The 27827-nt window shown below is 43.3% G+C and overlaps 4 protein-coding genes across 4 annotated transcripts; 2 read left to right on the top strand and 2 right to left on the bottom strand.

The window, feature by feature from the left end:
* Positions 1 to 684: 684 nt before the first annotated feature.
* On the bottom strand, positions 685 to 2755 carry LOC149299146 (trafficking protein particle complex subunit 2-like protein). Its single transcript, XM_089486474.1, has 5 exons — positions 2723 to 2755; positions 1949 to 2121; positions 1604 to 1691; positions 1429 to 1508; positions 685 to 730 (listed from the first exon to the last, which is right to left on the bottom strand). Exons 1-5 carry the CDS (start codon positions 2753 to 2755, stop codon positions 685 to 687), a joined length of 420 nt encoding a protein of 139 aa, XP_089342600.1.
* Positions 2756 to 3047: 292 nt separating this feature from the next.
* Positions 3048 to 12545, top strand: LOC149299145 (N-acetylgalactosamine-6-sulfatase-like). Its single transcript, XM_089486498.1, has 14 exons — positions 3048 to 3085; positions 3970 to 4093; positions 4484 to 4558; positions 4830 to 4932; positions 5525 to 5668; positions 5936 to 6002; positions 6272 to 6399; positions 6686 to 6825; positions 6983 to 7086; positions 8360 to 8496; positions 8759 to 8861; positions 10652 to 10773; positions 11594 to 11711; positions 12459 to 12545. The coding sequence occupies exons 1-14, from the start codon at positions 3077 to 3079 to the stop codon at positions 12543 to 12545; spliced, it is 1461 nt and encodes a 486-aa protein (XP_089342624.1). The 5' UTR covers positions 3048 to 3076.
* A 2583-nt stretch (positions 12546 to 15128) lies between these two features.
* LOC149299144 (adenine phosphoribosyltransferase-like) lies at positions 15129 to 16910 on the top strand. Its single transcript, XM_089486555.1, has 5 exons — positions 15129 to 15211; positions 15761 to 15864; positions 16278 to 16411; positions 16606 to 16684; positions 16768 to 16910. Exons 1-5 carry the CDS (start codon positions 15129 to 15131, stop codon positions 16908 to 16910), a joined length of 543 nt encoding a protein of 180 aa, XP_089342681.1.
* Positions 16911 to 18677: 1767 nt separating this feature from the next.
* On the bottom strand, positions 18678 to 23465 carry CDT1 (chromatin licensing and DNA replication factor 1). The gene is made up of 11 exons (XM_089486624.1): positions 23161 to 23465; positions 22209 to 22245; positions 21768 to 21896; positions 21281 to 21510; positions 20893 to 21087; positions 20658 to 20803; positions 20424 to 20527; positions 20046 to 20234; positions 19315 to 19461; positions 19015 to 19216; positions 18678 to 18841 (listed from the first exon to the last, which is right to left on the bottom strand). The coding sequence occupies exons 1-11, from the start codon at positions 23463 to 23465 to the stop codon at positions 18678 to 18680; spliced, it is 1848 nt and encodes a 615-aa protein (XP_089342750.1).
* Positions 23466 to 27827: the final 4362 nt, after the last annotated feature.

Here is a 27827-nt window from a genome sequence, read left to right as displayed (position 1 = left end):
AGACCCGTTTGGCGCACGGTAGGAAAAGTCTAAGCACCCCCTGAGAACATTCTAACGACTAGAAGTCGTATCCTTGGTAATTCACCCCAAAAAGCTCTTATTTGGTTTTCTTTTTCTCACCTTACTCTGATTTACCAGTCGCATTTCTATAACAAATACAAGACAAAATCACCTTTCAAACAGTTGTTGTAGCACAAGAATGCACAGGAAAACCACTCTTTATTAAATAAACTGACTGTGCTTACACATATAAGAAGGCAACCTCATGCATGCGTGTAGCATACCCACCATAAAACATTTCCACCGTCTCTACCCAGACAACACTGGTCTTCTGCTGACCAAACAGGGCAGTGAGGAGTTAGCCTGGGAAACCCACCTCTTCAGGTTTCTAATGTGTGGCTTTGGGTCGCACAGACACCACTGGACAATCAGGGCACGGTCTTAGTACGGAGGTGTTTCAGATGTACGTTTAAATTATAGTAAGGAAGACAGCTTAGGGGCTCTAGGTTATGTCGGCAAGATGAACGCAAGACAAGCCAAACCACAGATTAAATCCGGTATGAGATCAGTGTCACAATCTTCAGAAAGTTAGAAACCTAAAACTGTCCCAAATGTTTCACTTTGCATCCAATTTATTTACAGTCTCCACTTTGCTTCCCACCACGTTCCAGACCGATATGAGTTTCAGCACGCCGGCACCATCATGGAAGTGACTGTGTTATCAAAGGCCCTGGGAGGGGGAAGACAGACGAGAATAAACAGAAGTAATGACAACCAGAGCAGTCTGGGGTCGTCGATGATGAGATGACTTTTTGTGGTGTACTAGTGATATTCCTACAACGGTCATTAATCTTATTGATGATCTGTCAATCCAACCTGCTCTGACAGGTATACTCTATCAATTGGGGAAGATCATCATGACAACATAGGCTGTATGGAAGAGAACGCCATGAAGCTTGTAGTTAATTCAAGCTATGTTTGTCTCTATTCCAATGTTGCATGGTGCCGAGCAGAGAGGTCCCTTAAAAGGTACCCAGGGATAAATATATTGGAAACAATGGCCTTAAGGATGAATTTCTTCTTCCAGGTTGAAGCAATGTTCTCTTGGTATCCGAATCCATAATAGCTTACAGAGTCTTTAACAGAGGGGCTTGTTCTGTCCTATTATAGAACTGAGCACACACACACAGTGCTACACAACAGAGCGTCGACAACATAACACCACACTTAACTATAATAACATGTGACACATAACTTTCTTGGCTTGTTGAAACATGTGCCACAGCAATTAACAATAAAAGTATCCCAGACAAAGATAACCCAGAGTATTACTCACTACAAGACCTGATACTTCTGTGCAAAAAGCCCAAGATAAAACATTCTGCTTTTCTCCCGGTGGAAATGAAATGTTTAGGAGGTTTGGCTCACCGTGACTGAATGGGATCTCCGGGGTTGTAGAAGGGATTGCACATGACATCAGTGTAGGAATTATGCAGTTTACGGAACATCTGGAAAGAACAGAATTAATATATTAAGTAAAGACGGTGTAGAAAAAACTACATTTCTAAAAAGGCTATATAAATAACACAGGAACCTCACTTACGCTACGGATCTCGTTATCTCGGAGAGCTGTGTTGGACGAATCCACAACCATCACGAACTTCACTTTAGAGTTAGTGACATATCCATAACTGAAAGCAAGTTAAAGAACAAGCTCCCATGCACGATACAGGTTACGTCCAGACAACACAAGGATATATATAGATATATATAGATTATAGATATATATATGTATACACACATACATACACATAGGTCTTGTCATCAAAGACATGAGCAGCTGTGAAAGTGGTCCAGCATAGGGCCCTCAGCTTCTGCTTTCAGACTCATCAGATCTTTATTTTTACCAGGCTCGTAAGCCCCCCCCAGCCACAGCCAATAAGGATACACTTTGTAGTCCTCGGTGGGATACAGAAGCCCCAGATAAAGCTCTCTCTGGTCTACCAGAGCCTTCCCCATGGCAGAGATCTTCTCGTCCACCACATCCAGCGAGGTGTGCACAGTGTAGTGAAACTTCAGTTGTTTCTCAGCGGGGATGCTGCGGATGTACAGGGGGTAGTTCTAAAAAAAAATTAAAAATTAACCAAAAAAGTTACAGTTTTTCTAACACCACATTATTCTGTCTGATTATTATGGCCCAGGATTTGTCATCTCTTCATTTAAGATGAAATAGAGTACATCATTGACAGCTCCTGTCACAGTAATGTATGGCATAGATATAGATATAGATATATTCAGATTCATAATACTGAATGTTACGAGAAAATAGTTCCTGTCAAATCACAAAAAGTGAAATACCCATTGTACAGCACTGAGGAATATGATGGCACTATACAAAACAATAATTAATAATCCGCCCACTTATCTTGAGGCAATATTATATATACGAGTTTATGTATATATATATTTATATATATACACGTTATAATTGCATTTAAATTGTGTGATGGGTGCCTTATATCATACAACTTGAGGTGATTTTGTAACTTACCTCACACTATTCGGCCTCACAGTAGGGACATAGTACAAGATTAAGTAATTCCCTTACACATCTGGCGCGATCGCCGCCATGATGGATAAATACATTATAGTGTGTGTCCCTTTATCGTTTACAACATATTTACAGTACAAGGAATATTTGTTATAAAATGAAGCATCTCACCTCCTTTGCTATGACTGCCACACAAACCGCCATGTTAATCCGCTTCCTGAAGCCGGGTTACGTGCATGCGTACCAAGCCTCGCTTTGGGTTGCAGGGTGCTGACAACTGTCATTGCTTTTTTAGAGTCATGTGATTCGAGGTTCGAGTTCTAATCACCGAAGTGACTTCGAACGCACTCTGGCTTCCAATTCCTCCTCATAATTGCCTTGTAACGTGTGTTTGGCGCTCTTGTGCTTATACATCTGTGGTCTAAAGTTACAGTGATGGCGATGAAGTGGGCGCTGGGTATTCTATGGCTTCTGAGCCCAGTTTTGGCGACCAACAGCTCCCGACCTAACATCCTTCTGCTGTTGATGGACGATGTGAGAACCATATGTGTATACCTTCATACATACATATATATAATGCAAAACTTTTTCCCCTATAGTTATCTATAGGATACTCTCCCTCACACCTAAATACCGCCAACGTTTTTGAAACTATATTAATATCATTACTGAGCTAAAAAAATAGGAAATAAAGGTTTTTCTGAAGTGAATTTTTTGTCTAGTTACAAGAATACAGAATATTAATGGGTTGAATATTTGTGTGTTTCAAACTGTGAGGCATTGATTTAAAGCAGATAAAATCTGTGTATAATCTTGTCAAATGGTTTGTGGAGTTAAAATACAAATTTTCCTGTCAAATGTATTGGGTTTTTATTTTTTATGTTTTTGTAAATAGCACCTCTCGATGCAAATAACAGGAAGGATTCTGGTGCAAACTTTGAAAAGTGGTCTTGTAACCGTAGCAACGGCAGGCATATAGCTGCTGGTTCCATCGGTGCGCCATGGTGATACAACCGCTATAGACAGAGAGACGTATATTTTCCTATATGGAATAGAATTCAAAGGTCTCAGAAAATACCAGTACAGGGCAACATCGTTTATTATAATGATTATTTATTGATTTATATATAGCGCCATCATATTCCATAACGCTGTACATTGGCTCACTGCGTTAGGTGAGGTAGATCAAAGGCTTTTCATATCATTCTCAGTTGGCCTTGTTCCTGACTGCTTATAAAACGTTAAGCCGGTTTGAGCAGGGCCCTTTAAATCAAATAGTTATGTTATATACCGTATTACTTGTACCGTAACCCATTGCACAGCGCTACGGAATATGATGGCGCTATATAAGATAATAAATAATTTACATCTATACCACCTTTTTTGCCTTTAACATACTTTGTTCTCCCTTTTCGCAGATGGGGTGGGGAGATTTGGGGGTGTTTGGTGAACCCTCCAAAGAGACTCCTAATTTGGACCAGATGGCTTCGGAAGGCATTCTGTTTACGGATTTTTACACCGCAAACCCCCTATGCTCGCCATGTGAGTGTGGTTATAACAAGCATCAAACCTAACACGTCTTTCCTCATTTACCGCTGTTTTACCTGCCACTGAATGAGTTGATGTCCTCCATTAAAATGGCTGTGGAGCTGTCGATAACGGAGACAGATTCAGGACAAGATGATGTCTATAATCATCATCATCTATCGATTTATAATGTATATTAAACATAAAGCTGCACTAAAAGACACAATCTAACATCATAATGGTATAACGACACAAATTCTTACAACTCACTGTACAGTTTCAGGTAAATGTGGTTCTGATATAGAGGTAGCTGCCTGCAGCTATTAGTATGCGTGACGTCTAATCCCTTTGAGGCTCTTTAACATGCATACAGCAGGTAACGCTCCGATTTTTTTCTCTCTACAGCAAGAGCGGCGATGTTGACCGGACGCCTTCCTATACGGAATGGGTTCTATACCACCAATGATCATGCTAGGAATGGTGAGCAGGGATCTTGACCTGACGCCAACGGCAGTCTGTCTTTGTAATACAGTAAAGACCATACCTATATTATTTTCACATGATGTCAGTTGCTTCAACATTTCCTTGTAACAGTAAAGTTGGAGACAGGGGAGACTTAAACACATTTGGTAATAAAGTGTACTTTATTATATAGTACAGTTGACTGTTGCAGACCCGTTCATTGAAATACTCCCAAATGGGCCCGGTGCATATGGGTAAAGCTAATACGTCTTCGGCTTTCCTCGGACAGCATATACCCCACAGGAGATAGTCGGAGGAATCCCTGACTCGGAGATCCTGCTGCCTGAACTGCTGAAGAAAGCTGGATATGTCAATAAGATTATTGGCAAATGGTAAATCTTTTGTATTGATTTTGCTGGGTCCGTTCTCCATGATGTTAACGTGATGATACAGTAAATAGCGATGCAATACATTGGGATTCTGTTGTAGAGTTCTGTGGAGAACCTTTGGAACTGTATTTTTCTATATAGAATAATATGGTCTTACAGGAACAGGGATATTTGCCAAGCATCGTTCTTTCTCATTACTGCCACCATTATTGTATCTCTTACCCCACATAACGATAGGGATTTCTTTACCTCCAAGTTCTCCATAGGTGTTCTGCAGAGCTTTGTTGGACCTCACGTTTTTGTAGAGCAACCTGCAGAGCTTTGCATCATCTGTTAAGTCTTTGCTTTTACAGACATGCAGCTCCACAAGCAGAGCTGACTAATGGCCATGGGTGAAAGAGTACAATATTTGAGGTCTTCCCACCTCTGGATTTTGGGCATCTTGTTAGGGATATTAATGAGACAAAACTAAGAATAAGATCAGCCACTGTGTGTGACACCTGCATAGGAGCAAGACCCAGCTCAATTGTCCATCAGTCTGAATTTTTTTTTTTTACCCATTTTGATGTTTAGAGCCACCTTTATATATTTTCAGGCATCTTGGTCACAGACCCAAATACCATCCCTTGAAACATGGATTTGATGAGTGGTTTGGATCTCCCAACTGTCACTTTGGACCCTATGACAACAGACAAAGGCCCAACATTCCTGTGTACAGAGACTGGGAGATGATCGGCAGGTATTTAGACAGCACATCACTGCATCTACCTCCACAGCTGATAACTTTAGTTTATGCACCTTGGCGTGCAACCAGATCGCCGCTTAGACGATGTTGCTGCTTGTCCATCAGCATACAGTTTCCTTAAAGCGTCTTTTTTTCCTCTCTATTATAACAGATGTAAGTTGGCATTTTTGGTGTAGGTTACATAGATGTCTATTAATCCTCCAATAATTGCTCGTTCTGTTGTTGTCATATCAAAAACTTTTAACTTTTTTTTCTTTAAAGATACTACGAAGATTTCAAAATTGACCACAAAACAGGCGAGTCAAATTTGACCCAGATCTACCTACAGGTACTAGTTATAATAATTTTTCTTTGATACAGTGTGAAACAGAGTTATAGTCGTAGTTACACCTATGTATCTGTAAATACAGCAAAGGTTTTAGTGGTGTTTTGAAGACTGTATTGTAAGGAAAACCTTTTTTTTTTATTGGGGATTTTTTAATTCTCTCTAGATGTTAATTGGCATGACTATTTGTGCTATGAATCATGAAAAATTGTGACTTTCTTGGTTATTTTAATATATTGATATATTAAATCTTTTCCTTTTTTGATTCACAGGAAGCCCTGGACTTTATTAACAAACATGCCGCTACATCACAGCCCTTTTTCCTGTATTGGGCCATTGACGCTACTCATGCTCCAGTGTACGCAGCCAGATCTTTCCTGGGCACCAGCCGCCGAGGCCTGTAAGTTCTGTATGGTCCTACCATACAAGATAGAACAATAGACATTTTACTTATTTTCTGTTTGTGGGCAAATAAGGTTATAATGGAGTTGGCTTGCCATATAGAAAAACTCTACGGGCTATCAGTGCTGTATCTTTGAGGTGATGTTTTATTTAGTCATAAATGTGTATTATTCAATTTAGTAGAGTATCCTTAATTAAAGACTAATATGTTTCTCTGACTGACATGGAACAGCTGCAAATCCCTGGTTTGATCATACTATAATTTCTTTGCTGTCCATTGCCAGATACGGAGATGCAGTGAGGGAGATTGATTTCAGCATTGGGAAAATCCTGAACCTGCTGAAACAGAAAGGGATTGATAAGGATACCTTTGTATTCTTCACATCTGATAATGGAGCTGCACTCATCTCTGCTCCAAACCAAGGTATAAAATGACCCCAGAACAAGGCAGTTCTAAGGGTCCTTAACCCTTATCCAGACTCTCAGAATTCCAGTTATTCCTAAACCTTTGAGGAGCACTCTAGTCTATTTGTGACTAGGCAAATGCAAACGTACTTCTCTCGCGTCTTACTGTCTTTCAGGTGGTAGTAATTCTCCTTTCCTTTGCGGGAAGCAAACAACATTTGAAGGTGGCATGAGAGTGCCGGGCATTGCATGGTGGCCGGGGCATGTGGCTGCAGGTCAGGTGAGCAAGAATCTTTTGAAATCTACTGTGCTTTCACTATTGCAGTACTTGGAAAGCAATGTGTTTAGTGCCGGGCATCATGTTATCTCTGCCTTATGGCATTGTCTCAGGACTCATGCAGCAGGGTTGGCCCTTTATAATGCACAATTAAATTGGGGTAGTAGAATATTTAATCTTGCCGCCCACACCAGTAGCTCACTTTGAGTAAATGAACCCATCCACTAGTAAGTATCTTACATACAGTTAGAAATGTAATCCCTGGTACAGGAGTGGCTGTCTGACTTCCCTGTTGTTGCAGTGACGGGCAACCCTCAACATTCTGCCTATGATACACACTGAGCCATCACAATCCTTACAGCTGTAGTGCCAAACACTGTCTTGCATGACATTTTCACAGAAGCCTGTGTATTGTTGGCAGTGAAAGAGTTCTTAAAAGTTTCTTTAATGCCATCATGTCAAGGAGGAAGTAAAAAAGCAGAAGGATCCCCTGTTGCAAATCTATGTGCCTGTGTCCTACTGATAGGACCCATATCTGATCAGCCACTATAATTTATTCCTTCTGACTCTGCCATCTCCTTACAAAACATTCTTTGTCTCCAGAAAGCGAAAAGAAAGGGTGGCAGATAAATGTCACTGGCCTCCAACTATCCACACAGCTTATAAGTACAGTATGTATTATAATAGTGGATATAATGCAGAGGTAATGGGCCGGTAGGACCTGGTATACATCAACACGGCCAAATCAATAGCTGTGTGTTAATATCTTAATAATAAGCTATAGCGCTACACGTTGTTTAGAATAATGACAAAAAAATTGTATTCATTTTCGATTTATTTAGAATGTACCCCTTTATTCAGTGCAAGTGGAAATGATTATTTAAATAGTAATGAAATAAGAAGAATATCCATACCGAAATGGCAGTGAGGAGCCTGAGGACAAGAGAAAACTAGGATCAAATCAAAACAGTACAAAATATTGACCCCCCCCTCATTAAAATTGTATATGTACCATAATGCTTTAAAATAATCCAAGTCCTTGTAGCGCCCTTTTTCTGAAACAGATCCTAAAACATCTCCACTCATTCAGATCTTTAGATTTAATAGAATTCAGGCCATTGGTAGATAAAAAAATAAAAACCTGCGGTAAATTGTTAGCCCTTCTTCTCTACTTGTTGCTTTCATATCCTAACATCTAAACCGGATGTATTATACATTGTGGGCTGAATTCCACTGTGGAATATGGTACCGTGCACAGTAACTGCATTCCCTGCAGGTGAGCCATCAGCTGGCCAGCATCATGGATCTCTTCACCACCAGCCTGTCCCTAGCTTCTCAGGATCTTCCTGTGGATCGGTTTATTGATGGCATTGATCTGTCTACTGTTCTTCTTCAGGGCAAAGTGATGGAAAGGTAAGGTTGATGGCAGAGATCTGCTTTCTGTTCCACCTACCCAATGCAGTAATAGTATTTGTGTTTACATCAGCTGAAAGGGATATTCACCCCTTTGACACTGTCCCTTGTAGGAGCTCCACAAATAGATTGCAGCTTTTGGGTTTGGATGTTAACATTTTTTAATGGCTGAGGCAATGGCTGACTGACGGAAGGATAATTGTTAATGATGAACTGATTTACAATTATTCTTATATAATGTCATTTTATTCTTTCCACGCAGGCCGGTATTCTACTATCGCGGCAATGAGCTGATGGCAGTCAGGCTAGGCCAGTATAAAGCCCATTACTGGACGTGGACTAATTCATTGGAGGAATTGTCCCAGGTGAAATTGCATGTATTCAACAGGCCACTGGAATATTATCTGCCCGGATTATATAAATTAATCCTTTTATCCTGTTACCAGCTAGCTGATACCCCTAAAGTGTGTGTTATACCTAGGAGGAACATTTAATCAAATTAATATATATATATATATATATATATAAATGTGTGTGTGTGTGTGTGTATAAGATATATATATATATATGTATAGCATAAAATATATATATATATTTATATATATATATATATATGTATAGTATAATATTATATATACCGTATCTGCTCGAGCAAATGCTCTGAACAATGCCCCTCTTCTTATAATCAAGGTTGTCCTATAATCGAACAAATACGAGATATATATATATGTATGTATAATATGTATGTATAATAATATATATTTTGTGTGTTTAAATGTGTTGCCAAAATATAACATTTTTACAATATTTTCGCCTCTTACACATTCTGCTACCAACACATGTTTCTTTCCTGTTGAGACCCAAAAAATATCCAGATAAAAAAAAACTGCACCTAACCTAACAATAGTGAATTTGGAATACCAATTCTGAAATGTATTTTCCAAACACAAATTGTAGAACGTATGAGATCCTTCCTAGAATAACGACGTCCTTGGACACGGTGTATTTGGAAACGTCACTACTGAGGGTATGGGCATAAAAGTGAGCTATGGGAATGACAGTTTATTAAAAGGCCCAGGCACTCCATAATGCATTGTGAATGTGTGTCCATCACTCGACACTACTGATTAGGTCTATTGCGTAGATCGTAAACTGCTTCAGGGGATAATCTGAGATCTGTCTGGATAATTCTTTGTATGGAAACAGAATCAATGGAGCGATTTATCTCCAGAGGCCAAGATGGGAATTTCATTGAGACCTCATCTACCCCCTCCTCTTTCAGCTGAGCTCAGAAAGGGGAATAAATATTCCTCGTTCTCTCCTAGTTCTCCGTTAAGGAATCTCAACAAGATGAGAGACCCACTCCTAAGGCTTCCGTCCCACCAGAAATCCCACTCCATCCTTAGATCCCTGTAATTTAATCTCTGTAGCGTGAAATAATATATAGCCAATTCCAAGTATACTTTGTGTGTTTTTTTTCTGAATAGTGTTTTAGATGCCTGGAAACCTCAGTACATGTATTAATTATAGATAACGGTGTATTACACACCTGGAACCTCCATTCTCCCTCAGGGACACCAATCAGTCCCATCACATATGTTTGTTTTCAATTAACCCCTTCAACACACTATAATGTAACCCCGAATCGAGAGACAGCGGCAGCAGTTTTTTCCCCGTAGTGGTAATGAAACGTTAAACACAAGCACGCATTAATATGTATGTACATCTGTCTAATTCACCATAGTAGGATTCTGGTGTTAGACGAATGGTGCCAGGCCAGATTTCTAAAACTATAAGCACGGACGACTTGGCCATTTACCATTAACTGTGTCTAGAAGGGTTTTTTTTTTTAAAACGTAACTATTTTTGCAGACATGGCCTTCTTCATTAAACTTTATGCTGTTTTTTTATATTATAAAACATTCAGAGGAAAGGCTAAAATGACAAATCTGCTAAGGTTTATTTGATTATCATTGTAAAGAATCCAATGAACGTTTTGTCCACGTAGAAGAGAACGTTTTTCTTACAATGTATTTCTTAATGCAGTCTGGTTATGTTATTGTTCTTTAATGACTAGCGCTGTATAATGCTGATCAAATCTAGATAAGATCACTTTAATATATGGAGAAAAGCTCATTTATGTTCTTGGTTTCAGGGTATTGATTTCTGTCCCGGTCAGAACGTTTCTGGAGTAATGACACATGCACAAGTGGAGCACGGTATCAACCCCCTTCTGTTCCACATGGGCAGAGACCCTGGGGAGAAGTACCCGATAAGGTATGATTCAAATTGCATTGGATATGTCAGGCAGGTCCAATGACATGATGGCCAGCAGACATTACAGTCCGAGGGGACCCTGACATTGAGAATGATAGGGCATTGCAATGCAAGGTGACAGGGATAGTGACAGAAGGTGACCTATGACCTCAATTTACACCATCCTGTGGAAGGTGGAAGCAGATGGGTCCATGAGTCCCACAGTCTAATCAAGGAGTATGAGTTTAGACAGGTAAAGAGAGGATGGAGGATCTCTGCACACAGTCCCCCCCGGCACATGTGACACACAACCATGCCAGGGGTCCCGCAGGTCTTCTCGCATCAGGAATGTGACCTTGGTGTCTTGTAACGCAGCTGCTCCCTTCACCGGAAGCTCCGGCAAATCACCAAAGGGGCAATTAGAGCAAATGAAGCAGGCGTTCTGCACACCTGTGTTCCAGAGCTCAGGGGACTCTTCAGGCAGGTTTAAAACCAGGGAGGGGGAAAGAGGTCTCAGTCAGTGAAATGACTACTAGAGCAGCCTCCAAATGCCCTAAATACAGCCTTTTCACTTTAACTCTGCATCATACAACTATTGCTCTTTTTAACCCCTCTGCCATGCTCGCATTGTCTCGTCTCATTAGCCTGCCTACTTCAGGACCCTCGGCTGTGAAGTAGTTAACAATAATAGCCTATCTGTCAATCCTGTGCACAATTTTTTAGCATTCGTAACCCTTTCTCTTCCCCGTATTGGCATCAGATGCAAGTTCACTTGACCTGTTAAACGTGTCTGTACTGCAAATCTCACTCTGTTTAAACCCTTCCACCTTCTGTGTTGCAGCGTATTAAGTACCGAGTACCGCGATGCTGTTACAAGGATTTCATCTGTGGTTCGCCAGCACAGGGACACCATGATCCCAGGCCAGCCCCAGCTCAATGTTTGTGACCTGTCTGTCATGGTATGTAAACTCATAGCCAAAACTGGAAGATTGGCCTGGGACTAAACACACACGGTGCTAGAGATGGTCTTGTTCCAACCATTATCCACAGACAAATGTATCCTGCTGGAGATATTTATATATATAAAATAAATTTAATATATATGATATTTTTTATCCCTTGTTCCCATTAAAGGGGTGATGGTCATAGTTACATTTGTAATGAACAGGTACATAGATATGATTAGATATTTTTTTGTCAAGGCATTCTAATACTAACTTTGAGGACTGGATTTCTGAATCTTCTGTAAGTTGTGCAGTAGCGCCCCCTCCTGGCACAACCACACATATACCCCACATATATATACGTACACACATGCTTTAAGGAACATTTTATTGATTACTTTTTTGAGACACATGTGCCACTCTTTGGAATCAATCAATATCCCATAAATGGTAATCCATAAACCATTGACTCATTTTTAGCTCTGCATTTAACCTTGTGTGCTGAGCTCGAGTAGCTTGTTTCACTACGGCAGTGTCCTGGCTAGTATGTGTTATAGTAAAGGAACATGTTAATCAACCAAATGCATCTCCTGGAAGCAAGAAACTGGTGCAAAATATAGAGTGGATTCTGATAAATCGCATCATGCATCGGTGTGTATGTCAAAATACAGGTGGCAGGTGTTGCCTATAAAGATTCCTTCTGGAGAAAAATTGTATCTTATCATCCCTGAATTTTCTAAAATGTTTTCTCTGCCTTGACAGAACTGGTCACCTCCAGGATGTGAAACTCTTGGAAAATGTATAACCCCTCCAAGATCCGAGCCGTGGAAATGTGTCTGGCCACATTAACGACTCACAATCGGAGAGTTTCGTCAGCTGCAAAGGAGACATGCAACTCTTGCCAGAAGAACTCACAATTATTATTGCTGTGCTCCCAGATTCGGCAGGGAGCCAGCTGTGAATTTTTGGCACCAGAAGGGAATCCTCCGATCAAGGGCTTTGACTTTTGCTAAGGCGGCACAAGCCTGTTTTGCTTCTCGCTTGGGCAGGTTTGGACCCTCGGATACTGGAACACAAACTGTGAGTGCGGGAAAAGAAGGGTTTCATACAAAGCGTTATACTGCAGCATATCAATCCCTGGACAGCTGTTCTGCAGAAACACAAGACACAGCATTCAGCTCGGTCTGTAATATGGACAGCCAGTCTGCTGTTCACATCGCTAAGGCAATTGCTGGCTAATTGCAGATGTTCACCTACATCAGCGGACAATAAAAAATGCAACTTAAGCCATATATATATATATATATATATATATATATATATATATATATACGTTAGAAACTAGACATGCCTAAATCATGAGTCAACATTTTTATTGATTATAATGTGATCACTGATGGGGAAGGCTAGATCTGGGCCTTTAATACCTCAGTAGCCTAATGAAGTCTATGGAAAAAAGATTAAGCTCTAAATTAAAGCAATATAATATAATGCAACTTATTAACATCATGTATTCCACTAATCATTCACATGTCTTCCTCTATCAGGTCCATCTAAGCAAACTGTCGTAGTGGGCTTCTCCGTTCATCCTGCCAATTCAGGATTAAAGGGTCGAGGGTCTATGAGAATTCACAGGGTGCAAATGGAAAATCGGCTTAAAGCTGCAAAAAAAAAACAACCCAGGCCTGTGGCGTTCTAATATATTTGGTCGGATAATACAAAAGATGGGGACACCACAAAAATGATAATGATCTTGAAATCTTAAAATATTTTGGTCAGATTATATGGCAGATGCAGATCAACACAAAAAAGATAATGATCTTGAAATATAATATATGAATCCAGTTGGAGAATCAATAAATGGGTAAATAGTCATGTTAAAGGGACGGCCCTACTAAAGAATAATTTATATTAAGGTACTCTGAGTAACCCTAAGCCTCTGTCTTTACTTTACGATACATTCTTCAAAAACAGGGGTATAAAAGCACCTACCTGAGGTAGAAACCGCAGCTGTCCATTAATAACAGACCCCTGTCTGCACTGTTTGCCGAGCCGGCGGTGGAGTATATCGCGTACAGGGAGAGGTCTTCGGCTGAATGCGTCTCCCGCGCTGAAAATTGCTGGGGTAGGCAAACGGTCAAATGCAGAATCTCTCCATGCATTTGCAAATCGAAAGGATATTAAAGTGAATATGATGGCTGGACTGTCCCTTTACGTTCATTTTAATGCATTTCCCCCAAATACCGCTGCTGGCAAACCCTCCTGCGTTCAGCATTCTTTGCAAAGTCAGAGTTGTATGGTCTGCTGAGAATATTTACTTGGTTGCGTTTATGGAATACTACCAAAGAATGTGCCGTATACACAAAAGACCAATCTCAGGGTCCCCAAGATAACAGGCGAAACCCCATTTAATTAACACCAATCATAAAATAGTTATTAAAAATTAGATCTTATTATATTCAATAAAATAACTTGAAAATAAACTGAACGCTGAAATAGTAGCGTAACCCGCAAATATAAGTCTATGCCTCTCTACGCTGTACATCAACCGGCACGTCATTACGAGCCGGAACATATCGTAACCCCATCGTTCCTGAAGTCTAACGGTCTAATCTACAAGGGGCAGCGCTGGAGAGCCTCTGTTATTTTATTGGATAGAATAAAAGTTCATTTTTAATAACTGATTATTTTTTCTTTCTCTTCATGGTTGGTGTTTAGTTTATGGAACACAAATTTAAAGAAGCCTTGTCTGCTAGCAAAGCCTTACAGCCTATCAGTGCCCGCTCCCTGTGTCACATGACAGCAAGACATCCTTCAAGATGATACGAACAGGGTAACGCTGGACAGTTCTATGGCATCCTAAAGTGATAGGGACAATGAGCCGATTGTTACATTATCAAAATGATACACTATTTGTTATGTCCTGTTTACCCATTGTACAGCGCTGCTGAATATGATCCCGCTATGTAAAACTAAATAATAATATACGGGACGTAATGGCACAAATCAGGTCGTTGAGTGTCATAAACAGGGCTTAGAGAGGAATTGTTACATTTTATAAGTAATTGAATCAAACACTGACGGCCGTCCATCCCTTGGCAAGTCTTTAGGAAGAGATTGGCACATATGGGACACTTTGTATAATAAACTGTGTTGCCTGCTCCTTACAAACATCGGACCGATGGGCGGCGATTTGAAAAGCAAAGATTTCGACGGATGACCGCGGTAGGTGGCAACATTCTTTGTGAAGAATCTTTGACTAAAGGCCCCTAAGCAACGTTGACTTCCAACGGGCATTAGGACCGTGTGGTTCAGCCTCCCCAGCTGGCACTAGGCACGCCCTGGGGCTGATGACTTAGTGATCACACCCAGGGGGCGGGGCATAGGCAGCATTGTGCATGTCCGGAGTACAACTCCATCCGAGGCCTGAAAATGAATGACCAGGAAAAACTGCAGCTTCTGCGGGACGCCGTCAGGGCCTTCCCAGACTTCCCGTCCCCTGGGATTGTCTTCAGGTAGGGCAGATTTGAGGGGGGGGAGCCCTGGCCTGGGGTAATGATCTCGTCACATTGTGCCAAGTAGCACATGTGCCACTCTCACCGGTTAACCCTTTGCTGTAGCTTCATTAACTCCTTCTGTGTCCTGCTCACTAGTTGTATATTATCTTAAAGAGCTTGGTTCCTGTGGGTAATTGAACAGCGCATGTGTTAAAACTTCTCCTGGTGCTTCAGCTACTGGAACAGATAGTTTAAGTGTTTAAAGCCTTGTAATGTTCAGACAAGTATCCCCGGTTAAACAAGTCATCTGATGACCCCAGGATTAAGGGAATGCACCCCAGATCACAGTTTAGGGGGCGAAGGGCCACAATAGTGTTTCACGCATGCTATCCCCTAATATCCCTTTCCTTTGTGTTTGATTATAGTAAAAAGGCACACAATTAGTGCGGTGTATGTAAGGTCTGTGTTGTGTTGCTCATTTCTCACTGAATCAGACTATTCCTGTGTTAGGCTTGTGACTCGAGTCATAATAACCTCCTATGTCTTTTCCTTTCATGCCGTTACCAGGGACATCAGCCCTGTCTGTAAAGACCCGGCAGCATTTAGAGCAGCGATTGACCTGTTTGAGAGTCACCTGAGGGCAAACTTCCCAAAGATCGATGCCATTGCTGGTAAGATAAAGTCTGGAATCCTAATTTTTTTACACTGTATCATACCTCCCGAGTGCTCCGGTTTTTGCACATCAGCCTCGATTTTGGGAAACTGTTCCACGCAGCTACCCCGCTATTTGCAGGCGGGGGAAATAGTGGACTATTGGGGGGAGATCCTCCGATCCCCCCTGACTGACCCATTGAGCAGTAAAATCAACGCATTGTCTGTGCTATTGTAGCTTGCCTTGGAAGGTGGCTCTTGAAGTAAGATGGGTAAGTGGCCACACCAGCCTCTAGCCGTCCCCCCAACACACGTGTCCGTGTTTGGACAACTGAAATATCGGGGGTATGCTGCAAAGCTGTATATCCAGTACATGCGGGTTACATGCATCTAAACGTAATTGGACTTAATCCAGGGAAATTCTGTCTTGTAGGTCTCGATTCTCGGGGGTTTCTGTTTGGCCCGTCCCTGGCGCAGAGATTTGGTGTCGGCTTTGTGATGATCCGTAAGAAAGGGAAACTACCCGGTCCAACCGAGTCTGTGTCTTACTCTCTGGAGTACGGAAAGGTGAGTCCCTGTCGCTCCTTATTTTTCTTAGTCTTTGGTCACAGATGGGGGTCGTTCCTGTCTACATCCTGTTCTCTGCAGGAAAGACTAAAGTTTATGGCAAAAAAAATTACGTTTACAGCTATTGTGATACCGACCCTATCATTGCTACACGCAGCTTTATTACTGAGCCACCTTTTTCCTTTTTAATTCAGGCAGAGATTGAAATTCAAGTTGAGGCAGTAAATCCAGGGCAGAAAGTTGTGGTTATTGATGATCTGCTTGCAACTGGAGGTAAAACCTATACTTTTTTCCCCCTAAACCATGAAGAATCCGGTTGTTTGGCTAATGGTACTGATCACGTTCTTCATCTACAGGGACGATGAGCGCAGCATGTGAACTCCTGAAGGGCAGAAAAGCGGAAATTCTTGAGTGCCTGGTCCTGATAGAGTTAACATCCCTCCGCGGCACAGATAGGCTGACGCCATACAAAGTCCATTCGCTGCTGCAGTATGATTAGGCCGTTACAGCCACAGGGAGCTCGGCGATTGCTGTCCCGCGCTGCTATTGCTTACGAAGGTGCCTCTATATGTAAATATACATTAAATATATGCAAGGGATCATTCTTGGAGACAGCGTATACTGAATGCAGGCGGGAGAAGCCCACCCATAGTATAACTGCTTTTTCTTGTTTAAACACCCATGTGTTATTCATGTAGGTTAAAGGTTTCTACCTCTGAGGGAAGAGCTTGACACTTTTAAAGGGGACATACAGGGTATATGGGATATGAGAAGCAGGTTGTATGACATTAAGCCGGTTTATGTACAGGCTGAAGCAGCCCAAAATAATGCAACAGCATTTTCACAATTGCCTTTGTAAGCTTCAGCAGAAAACAGCCATCGAAGGCCAGGAAACTTTATCACTGCCTTACCTCGCTGTGCAGCTGTAGTATGATGTAAATTGGTGCACAAGAAAAGTAAGGATTAAAAGGAATTAATGTTTTCTATTGCATGTTTATTAACAAAAAATTTTTATCTTACGGAAGCTAACATATGGCAATTGAGATAGCAGAGGTGTGTACATTGTCAGGACTGGGTCTGTTTAGTCTTCCTTGGTTCCCTGAGGTGTCAACAGTAAACCTTCAGGAAGTGAAAACTTTTTAAACACATTTGTCTTTTCATGGTCTCCAAGCCTTTAGAATGGAGAAGCCATTTGGCAACATCAAAAAAAGTTTATGAGGGGGGAAAAAAATCCATCTGTCCTCCTCAAAAGCATTGTTACATATTATCCTTAGAGGAATCTCTATTTTCCCATCCCTTTCAGGACATAATCCTGGGATAACAGTTTTCCAGAAAAGGAAGATGGTGCAGAGACCCCAAGCTTCCTCATGGTGTGTGCAGTGGGTTGGAGAGCCCAGTATAACACTTTTCGGTCAAAGCCATCCCCATCACAGAGGCCAAGACCTCAAAACAATGCAAACTTCACTAATTTTTATTTTTTTTTGGGGGGGGGGGGGGGGGGGCGCCTACCTGAGAGTAGAAACTATTTAAGATTCTTGCCCCCCCGCCTCATGAGAGCATGAGGGACCCAGTGACTGAAGCCACTAAAATCAGAGAGACGTAGGTGGCCTGAGAGATGACTGGCAGGACATCTTATGTTGAATAGGAAATGTTAATTGGAGATTCCTTTTGCAAGTGTATAATTTCATGTACTTGCAAAATGTACTAAATTTATTTAAAGGGGGCATCAGAGTCCCTCTGCATAGGTTTGGAATGTCTCCTACATGGACATCAGTCTATGGTTCTAAGGTCCTAGTAATGAAGTAGGAATGGAATCAGATGTTTCCTTTAGTCAGGCACACAAACTAGCTAATGCAAATTAGTTTAATCCAAAAAGAATTGGGTGAAAAATTTGCCTTTTACAGTAGAAAATAAAATTTACAATAGTCAGTGTACATAAACCTGCCGCTCATGTAAACAAGTAACCTAAGAGATAAACACCCTCAACATGTATAAAAACCCATGCATGCCGGCTCTCAAATATAAAACACCCCAAACCCCAACCAGGCTGAGAATCTAAAAACCCAACTTGGCAGAACAAAATAAACCCAAGTACGCGTCAAACTGCGCCTGCGACGGATGCAATGAATGTTGAGGCTTAAAAACAGCCAAGGAAAGTCACGGCGTCAGGGTTTCCAGTGTTAGCGTTCATTAAAATTGCACGCCTGTTAAAATTCTAAAAACAGGTCCCCAGGAAAAGTGTCACAAGAGACTGAAAGGATTGTCATTATTTGGATTCTTCTTCCCTGATGCTCTTGGCCAGACGCTCTAAAATCAAGTTAAGGTCCACAGATTTGTTGAGTTTATAGTACGTATCAGTGCGGATCGGATGGATGCTGAGCCAGTCAGGTAGAAGTTCAGAAAGCAACACAAGATGTTTCTCGATGTCACCTGTGCAGGAAGAATAGAAGACATAACAAACCGCACAAGGCATACAAATACACCTCAACATCTTTAACCGATCAATTATTGCCTTCAGCATCCATCACTTCATAGCCAAAGCTGCCCAACAAAATCCCGTTACATGTTGCCCCTAACCCTTCAAGCAGGTGAACGCCTCTCACCTGTAGTCATTGAGGAACGGTAGCTGGCGATGACCCTGTTGCAGACCACTTCCACAGTCAGTGCCGGCTTTTTTTCTGTCACAAACACATTGCGCAGGATGCGGGCCAACTCGGCCAACCTGGACATCATGAGAAGCCTCTCCTCCTGCTCCGGTCTGCGAGTCATTACGGCTTGGAGCTTCTGTGCCTCCTTTGCCCTTATCTGTTGAGAATGGTGGTGGAACAAAAAGTAAATAAACGCTGCCATGCCACTTGGATGGACGGATGGATTCAGTATCTGGTATCATTCTAGCCCCATACCCGTTCCAGCAGGGACTGGGAGACTCCTTTCAGGGCAGTCGACGTGGCAGAGGGAGCCGGCTTTGGCTCTGCTGCGAGCGATGGTTTGGTTTCTGTAGCGCTGCTCTCTGCAGTTCTTAAAGCCAGGTTTGCGAGAGCCTTTTCCATCTACAGCAAAAGATGAGAAAGAAGTTTAGTCTGTGGGAGCAGAAACAGCAATAACAGTTTTGCAAACACTGTGAGAGTTAAAGTTGGTCATAAAAATATGTATTTAGGACCCAGAATGTTAGAGATCAGCTGTAAATAGTGGTGAGTACAGGATTCACCATACTAGTGTATTTTGGATTATGAGGATACTGAAGAATCCAGTCTATGTTGTCCCAAGTCTGTGACTCTGGTATCGGATTGGCTGTAGCCCATTAAGGGATATAATGAGCAGTCCAAGCCTAAGGCCTGTCTGCTTACCCACAAACAAGAGCAGCGTCTTCCCGTGCTATGCTCGCAGATTATACAAGCAGCCCAAGGGTAATATGCAAGGCTACAACGTTCCTCAGCTGCTCAGAAGAGCAAGGATCTGTTTATGTACTTCTGCCAGAGACTGCAAACAGGCACCTGCTTATTAATTCAGACATGGCTCCAAGTCTTTCCTGCTCTAGAATTATGTGCGGTTACATAAAGATCCCAATGCCGTTCATATCACAACACAATAGTGGGAAACAACCATTGAGCAGAGCTTGGCAAATGATATTCACCTTTGGTGTCATCATGCCCCGTGCCTTAGATAAGACATCTTGGGCCGTGGAGAGTTTCTCAACCTGAGGAGGCAATGGAAGTTCGGCTGCCTCGATATCTGGTACCTCATCAACATTAAAGCGTGGATGCCAGCGGGTCAGCTTGTCATCCGGAACCAGCATGGGAGGATTCAAGGAAGCCAGGAAAGCCTAAAGAGTGATGAAAGAAAGCATTAGGACATCCTTTATAGGGCCGTAATAGCTGCAGGTGTGAACGCCATGTCAGGTTTTGGTTACAGATTTCCAGACACCTCTATCCCTTCACAGGCTGGGTAAGTTTCACAAGCCTAGCACAATGCTACCCAGCATTCATTTCACAGCTTTGCTGCCGGAACTTACCCTGTGGTGCTGTTTGACGATGGTAGTCAGATTTCGGTTAAAGAAATGCCTGCGTTTCAGTAAACGGGACACTGTTAGCTGTGGGTGTCCATCGATTTTATCTCCTGGAATAAAAAAAGTGATTACAAAATCGATGCTTTACTCTGCCTACCAAGAGAACTTGCAAAGAACCCATTCCACTACAGCACCAGCATTTATCACCCATGGTAAAAGGAGTGATCTTGTACCACTCACCTTCTTGAATTATTGGCTCCACAGTAAGCTGATAGTCTGACTTCTTCGTACCATCCTTGAATGTCGGAATATTCTTCTCTTGCCTGAACTTGTATGCAGTTGGATACACAGTCTTTATCTGCCCTACATTACGCTCTTCAAATTGCCTGCCAGAAAAAAAAAAAAATTATATTGTGAGACCAGGATCTACGACATGGGCACCTCTGGTAATGTGGACAGAAGGCCAGGTACTTACTTTCTCATCATATCCTGGACGCCCTGCTTGACTTTGGAGAATGTGATGGTCTCCGAGCGGTTGAACAACATGCCTACTATAGTGTCCATGCTGCGGAACATCTCAGCCAGAACTTTGTATTTGTACGGCAGAGAGAGACCTGGTGGCACATCTTGGGCAAGGTTGTGGAAACGCTGGTAAGCTGGTGCCTTCTCACTAAAAGTTAAAACAACATTTATATATTGACTGTGTAATTTACATTAGAAAAATTGGGCTGTGTCTTATCTCGTGCAACCAAGACTGGAAGGCAGCAATCATCCTTCCACCGGTGAGCTTCATCAGCTAGCTCAGTCAGACTAGGTTTTCACGATAATATCTTAAGGGTGGAATGCTATAGACCCCTTCTTACCTGTCTTTTGCACTCTCCTCTGTGAGATCTAGGTTGATTGTCTCCGCTTTCTCCTCGGTTTTCCTCTCTCTGATCTTTGACTCTAGTTCCTGGGCACGTTTGAGTCTGGCTTTCAGATCTGTGATCGTAACTTTACTGTCCGAAGGTGCTGGAAGCTTAACTTTTTGGGTCAGCTCTTGAATCCTCTGCAGGCGAGACTTCAGCTCTACAAGGTTGTCCTTGTTCTGTGCCTAAAAGAGCTGTATTAGCTTATTTACTCCTTAAAAGGTGCTCTTCTAATTAGAGAAGAGTATCTGACCTTAGATATCTTCTCTTTGATCAGATTTATTTGGAAGAGGCTTCCAATGCCACAGTTAGTAGAGTAGGTAGAACCACCACTTAATGTTAACCTCTATAATAGGGGAAGTGCGCAGAGTGATGCAAAGCACTTTATTCACCTTTGATACATTCCTTACAGAAATCAAGTAGCTATGGAGAAGCTAAATACCTTGGCTTCAGGCGTGTCTGGGTTACTCTTCAAGCCAGCCGCTTTCGGAGACAAACTCACGTTCACCAGCTCCTTAATCTTCTTCCCCAAGGATGGCGGAGTCTCAACTTTAGAACATGGGCTGGAAGGCTGGACACAAGCAGAGGGTGGGATGTTAAGCACATTACAGGCTAGGTCATAACAGACAGCAGCCGACAATCTACAGGTTTGGTTCTCTGGCAGACACCTCATTGTAAATGAGATTAATATACTTGGAATCTAAAGCCAAGAGCAATAGTCGCCAACGTTGTCCAATGACAAAGATGGCTGTCTAAAGATACACAGCTGTGTAAAATCTCACTTGAGTCAATACCGCAGCAAACACAGGCACTGTATGTCTCACCTCTACACAGGTGGTTGTGTATATGTTAAACCATAAACTCAGAGGGGAAACACTATAACATACTGCCGAAGTGATAACCCATGGCCTGTTCCCCAGCTGTCTCAGTATAGGCTTAACCAAAGCGCCAAGTTCTACAGAACTGCATTAGGGTCGCCCCCAGTCAATGATTTCTTGCATCTATTAAAGTTGCGCAGCTCCTGGAGCACAGGGCAGCTCACTAGTAACGGCAGGCAAGGAGTGAGAAACTCCACCGCAGCAATGTTAGAAACTATTTTCCGATGAGGAACCAGGCCTACAGGACCTTCAGGGCCTAGTCCTTCATTATGGGAGTTCCATGGAAGTAGCATTCCATGTTCTGTATTCCATTGGGTCTCTGCAGACCATGTGTTCGCTATACACAATGAGCACAACACCGTGTCAAGAATGCTGCAGACCCAAGCACTCCTTAACACGGCCCCATACCTGCACATAGCACCCACACCTACAAAGCACACAAGCTCCCAACCCCCTAAATCGGGCAGGAAGGAGGTGGTGCCCTGGGTGCCGAGTAGCCATTAGTTTGCGATAGTGGGTGAGGAGCATTAAGCGAGTTAGAGGTGCATGGTGGTGGAAGGGTGCTCAGGCCGGGGAGAGGAGGGATTCGGGGTGCAAGCTGGAAGACCGCTCAAGAAGGGGAGTGGGGGGGGTTCATGGTGCATGCAGGGAGAGAGCTACGGGCGGGGTGTAAGCTGGAAGAGAACTACGGCCGGAGAGTAGGGGGTTCGGGGTGCAAGCTGGAAGAGCTACGGCCGGGAGGGAGACGGGATGTACGCTGCAGCAATGCTTAGGCCAGGGCGACGAGCGCACGATTTGGGGCGCTGAATACATGCTGAAGGAAAAATTACAGCAAACTATGAGCTATACTACCGATGATCCAGCACATGACCCCCGTACACAAAACATTACTCTCCCCCACACATACACACACTTCTCAGCTTAGGCCAGGGAAGTACCTGCGGCTCGTCCTCCAGCGGCAGCCGAAGTCTCTTGCGGGCAGACTGTCTCTCCGGCAGCACCGGACGGGGAAGCTCCTGCTCGGCCTCCTTACGAAGCCTCTTCTTGCTGCTCGGATTCGCGCACTCCGGTGTGTCCAGCTGCGCTACCTTTTCGGGGGTCCTTGGAGGCCGAAGCAGCTCCTCCACTCGCGCCTTCTTACTGCGAGTTACCGTCCCGGTTCTCCCTACAGCGGCCTCTAGCTTCCGCCGCTTACCGGCCTCTGGACCCTGCGCCGGCCGCTTGGTCTGAGCAAAGAAATCGGTCACTCGCATTTGCGCCATGGCTATCCCCTCTTTCCAACCAGCAAGGTAGCAAAAAGCGATCTGAATTATGGAGGCGCCAAACACCCAGAGATCGCTGGCCAAAGTAACACGTGACACGAATCCTCACTCCGGATTGGCTGCCTCCCTTCACCTGGGAACTCACATTTCGCGGGCAATTGAAGCCGCGCCCCTTATTTCATGGAACGTTCCACATCGATTCGGTGGTAGTTTGTTTATTAAAGTGGTACAGTCCTTGAAACAACTTTACCTCGCAGTTTACGTTTAGCTTCGACTTTATTTGGAAACATTGGCAGGTGATTGTTGTGTTTTTTTATACAACGAACATTATTTATTTGTAAATAGAAGACTGCAGGAACTAAACATTTCTTTCGCATTCCATTCCCTCTAATTTAAAGGAACCTTAGTGGTTTTGTTTTAATAAATAGTAGATTTATCTTTTTAATTTTTTTTTATTCATTTTTTAAAATGTACTAAAAATAAATTTTGGTCTCATTTTTTCTATAATGGCGCCTTTATTATTTCAGCAAAGCTCTGTCCTATTCCTTATGTCCAAAGTTCCTTTCCCATCTCCCGTTTGCCCCCTCTCAGGGCAGGGCAGGGCAGCTTCCTTTCCAGAGGTATAATGAGGTATTTTAGACTAATATTATTGCACATGAGGGGATACGTTTTATGGGCCTGTGGTGTCGTGTAACGCACCGGTGCCGCCGACATTGCCTACCCCATCTTGAGGGGTTAAGGGCCGACAAGGGGGCCGTTTTCTTTGGGCCGCTGCCAAAGGCCTAAACCTTTTCTTGGCGTCTTTCGCTCTAAACATAGCAACCGACACGTCTGCAGTAAATTTAGGAAGCCTTTACTTTTTTCTACTCTGTAACCTCTACTGATGAATGTGTTGGCCTTTCCCCCGGGTTAGGCTTTTCCTGCCCTCCCCTTTCAGGCCTGGATATGTTAATCGTATTCGAATAAACGAACTACATTTGCAATGTTTTCCCCTTTTCGGCCGGCTGTCGGAAGTGCTTTATGATGTTCCTTATGTTTCTCGTAATTAATAATCCGCAGGTGAGACACGGGGGGTGTCAGAGCGAGAAGCAGAGAGCTTCCTTCCATACCGCGCATGAAGACGAGTATGTAAATTGCGTTTAGTATATGAAATACACCTGAAAGGGGCCTGTTTGTATGACACGGCATGACCTCACACGTTTATCCATGTCGCTGTCAGTTAGGTCATTGTCACAGCAGATGGACACGTCGGTTCAGTTGAATGCTGTGGAGCTGGCGACGTGGGCTCTGATTTTACACCCACCTCCGACTGGCTTCCCAGCAGAAGAGGCAACAGTCAGAACTGAGACAGAAACTCCTCACCCCTTCTGTCTTCTAGATTCTCACAAGGATCTCTGTATCCAGATAAGCTTGAGAGCGGCCCGGTCTTGCTCATGCCCTTCCACACCGGTCCACTTGGCACCGTTCTAGCTGGGTATATTACCTGCTTAGAACACTACTGGCTCATAGCAGACTTTCAAAATCTTTGCCCAAATTATCACCCAGAAAAGTGATTTCTTTCTTTTAATGTATTAAAGAAGGCCCCCTTCAATGTGTAATGCTTTGCTGATCGCTTGACTCTGAATGTGACTAGAAGCAGCAGAAATGAAGTTAATATGCATTAATACTCAGTAACATAAAAGGTGCCAATGGTCACAAAGTCTCATTAAAAAGATTTATAAACTCATTCCTGCTAGTCATGCCTCCCGCCACACACCCTGTAGGCGTAGATCAGCGTTTCTCTCCTAGGGAAGCAGTCACTGGAGCCGCGCATGCCCAGTGCCAGCTCATGTTGTGAAGGAGGGCTCACCGCTGGTTGTGGTGCGGGTCGGAGCTGGCAGCGGATATGACTAACCTAGGGGACCAACGGGGCAGGCTAGTCCATGGCCTCATTATAGCTAAAGATGGTGCTGATATGGTTATCAAAACATCAAGGCCCCTACTTACAAAGAACAAATGTGGTGCAGTATAGTGTGTTCAGCGTGACCAATGCTTTGGTGTGCACGGCAACTGCTCCACATTTAGCACTGAAATATGTGTGTCCTGTACGTCTTCTTTATTATACAAAAGCCCTGGTAGTGCCCCACATGCCATGTATGCTTGTTGGATGCTTCTGGGAACCCGTAACTGCAGTATGTCATGTCAAAGCCCCCCTTATTTCTGAAATACCCACACAAACCATTTGGCAGACACTGTAGTGTGCAGTTCCCAGGTGCAGACACTAGATGGCGCAGTTCATCACCTTTCACATCCGCGGAAGAACCCATTAGAAAGCAGACGCCGATTACCGAATTCAGTGTTTATTATACATGTATATAGTGGTATAGAACACTCTGTTAAACCTGCAGATTTACTAACGTGTGCAGTTGTCCTGTGGTCTGCTCTGTACCCACTAGTACAGTAAATGAATATTGCGGCGTGCCTTGTTCAGCACACCTTTCATGGAAGAATAGGTCTGAATACGTTTATGCATCAGATCTTTGTTCAGAGAGGGGACTGTGGAATCCTAAAGCCAAATCACTTGCAGATTATCCAGAGGGTCCTGCTAATATTATTACATGGGGCTGTTCGCTGCAAGGCGCTGGTAAGATTGTAGTAGGAAAGATGTGGGATGCTGGTGTTGCACAGAGAGGGTATTATAGACTGTGGGGCACTGGTGATATGGTGTCAGGAGTCCATCATAGAGCAGTGCATCTACATACCGAAACCTTCACTTCCACCCAGCACTGTAGACTAAGGGTCCCTGTGTTGCACAAATCTCTTTATTCACACAGAGAAATGTAGGTGATGGGACCCTTATTACAGAAGATTTGTGAGCACCTGTAGAATAATTTAGGGATATTGCCTTTTATAATTATGCGGGTAGCCAGGAAAGCTGCTAGCCAAGTAAAAAAAAAACAAAAAACTCCTATATTCCAAATCCAGTATTGATGAAGACGGCACAAGGGAGAGAAACAACCTAAGTTACCCTGACATATTTTGCCTTAATTATCACCAAGGGTAGGCCTTGCAATGGCGGACAAAAGGTAGTCCTAGCCGGTTGGCACTAGATGGTCGCCCGCTGACTTTCCAAATACACCACAATTTTTAAAGCAAGAGGCTGGAATTATTATTTCATTTTTTTTAGCACAATTCTGACATTAGAATGCTCTCTAAAGCTGACCATTTCTGAGTTCTTTAGTCATTCATAATGGAATAATAGGTGAACAGGGCAACCTGCCAGCCTGAGGGTCTGACATCCCATGTCAGCGAAGCAGTGAACACTTTGAAGTTGCTGTGCGTGTCAGGCTGGTTTACACATGTATGATCTTGTGTCGTGTACCTTTTCCCTCCGCATTGTTCTTGCTGTTTGAGCTGATGCCAACCTCCTGGCGGCCCTTGCGCTTGGCATCTGATGGTTCAGGGGCATAACCACAACAGTATAACACTACAGAGGCTACACAGGGGTGGAGGCCTAAGGCTAGGGCTAGGTCTCTGGCCTTTGTTTTTTTCTTAGTATTGTACTGATGGAAACAAAGTTGCCAGAGATTGAGTGCAATTTAGCAGAGTACATTTAATATACGAACAGGAAAGATTGGGGTTATTTTAAATCTAGGTCTGTTTGATCGTAATGTGGTGTGTTGGAAGTGAGCAGTCCTCGCCCATGTTGCATGCCAGTTCGGTGTGTTAATGGAAAAACACGCTATGCGCTGCGTGGACGTCTCTGCTGCGTCCACAGACTCACGAGCAGCTGTTGATCCCGGTCATGCGGCGGGTGTCATACCGCGGAGTGACCACCAGGTCGCGCTGTTTCATTGCTTTTCAGGTGATGTTTTTTTTGGGCAGAAAACGTTAAAAAAAAAAAAAAGTGAAATTAAAAACAAACAGCCTGGCTGGAGCCAAGAGCCACGCAGGGAGCCTGACGCAAGTGACGGCAGATGATCGCACCCTGGAGCCTGGGTCAGGGAGCCCGGTGACCGTGGCACACAGCCTGGGATTCTCACCATGCCTGGGATATTAGGACGTATCTTGAAACAGGCTGCCTTATAGGTGCGAGAAAGGGCACATCAAGAGGCAGGGGCAACCAGGAGCTCATCCTGGCACCCTAAATCCGTTGCTTAACATTGGGGCTGCGTGTGCGATACCCCCTCGGTGTGCCTGTTCTCCAATAGCTCCTGTTGCAGAGGGCCAATGTAAACCACATGTTGGCAGCAGAAGCTGGTAGTTGCAGACTGTGATGAGGGAGGGGAGAAGGGCAGAGTCGGTGTCCTGACATTTTGTGTGTGTGCTGCCCCTGGGGAGATATGCACAGAGGCAGTGCCCCACACACCCCTCACCGTTCAG

The sequence above is a fragment of the Sceloporus occidentalis genome, unplaced genomic scaffold (genome assembly GCF_023333645.1).
Source record: "Sceloporus occidentalis isolate IW3139 unplaced genomic scaffold, rSceOcc1.0.p SCAF_29, whole genome shotgun sequence".
NCBI lineage: Eukaryota > Metazoa > Chordata > Lepidosauria > Squamata > Phrynosomatidae > Sceloporus > Sceloporus occidentalis.
The sequence above is the reverse complement of the archived record's forward strand: the minus strand, read 5'-3'. Positions and strand labels throughout refer to the sequence as shown.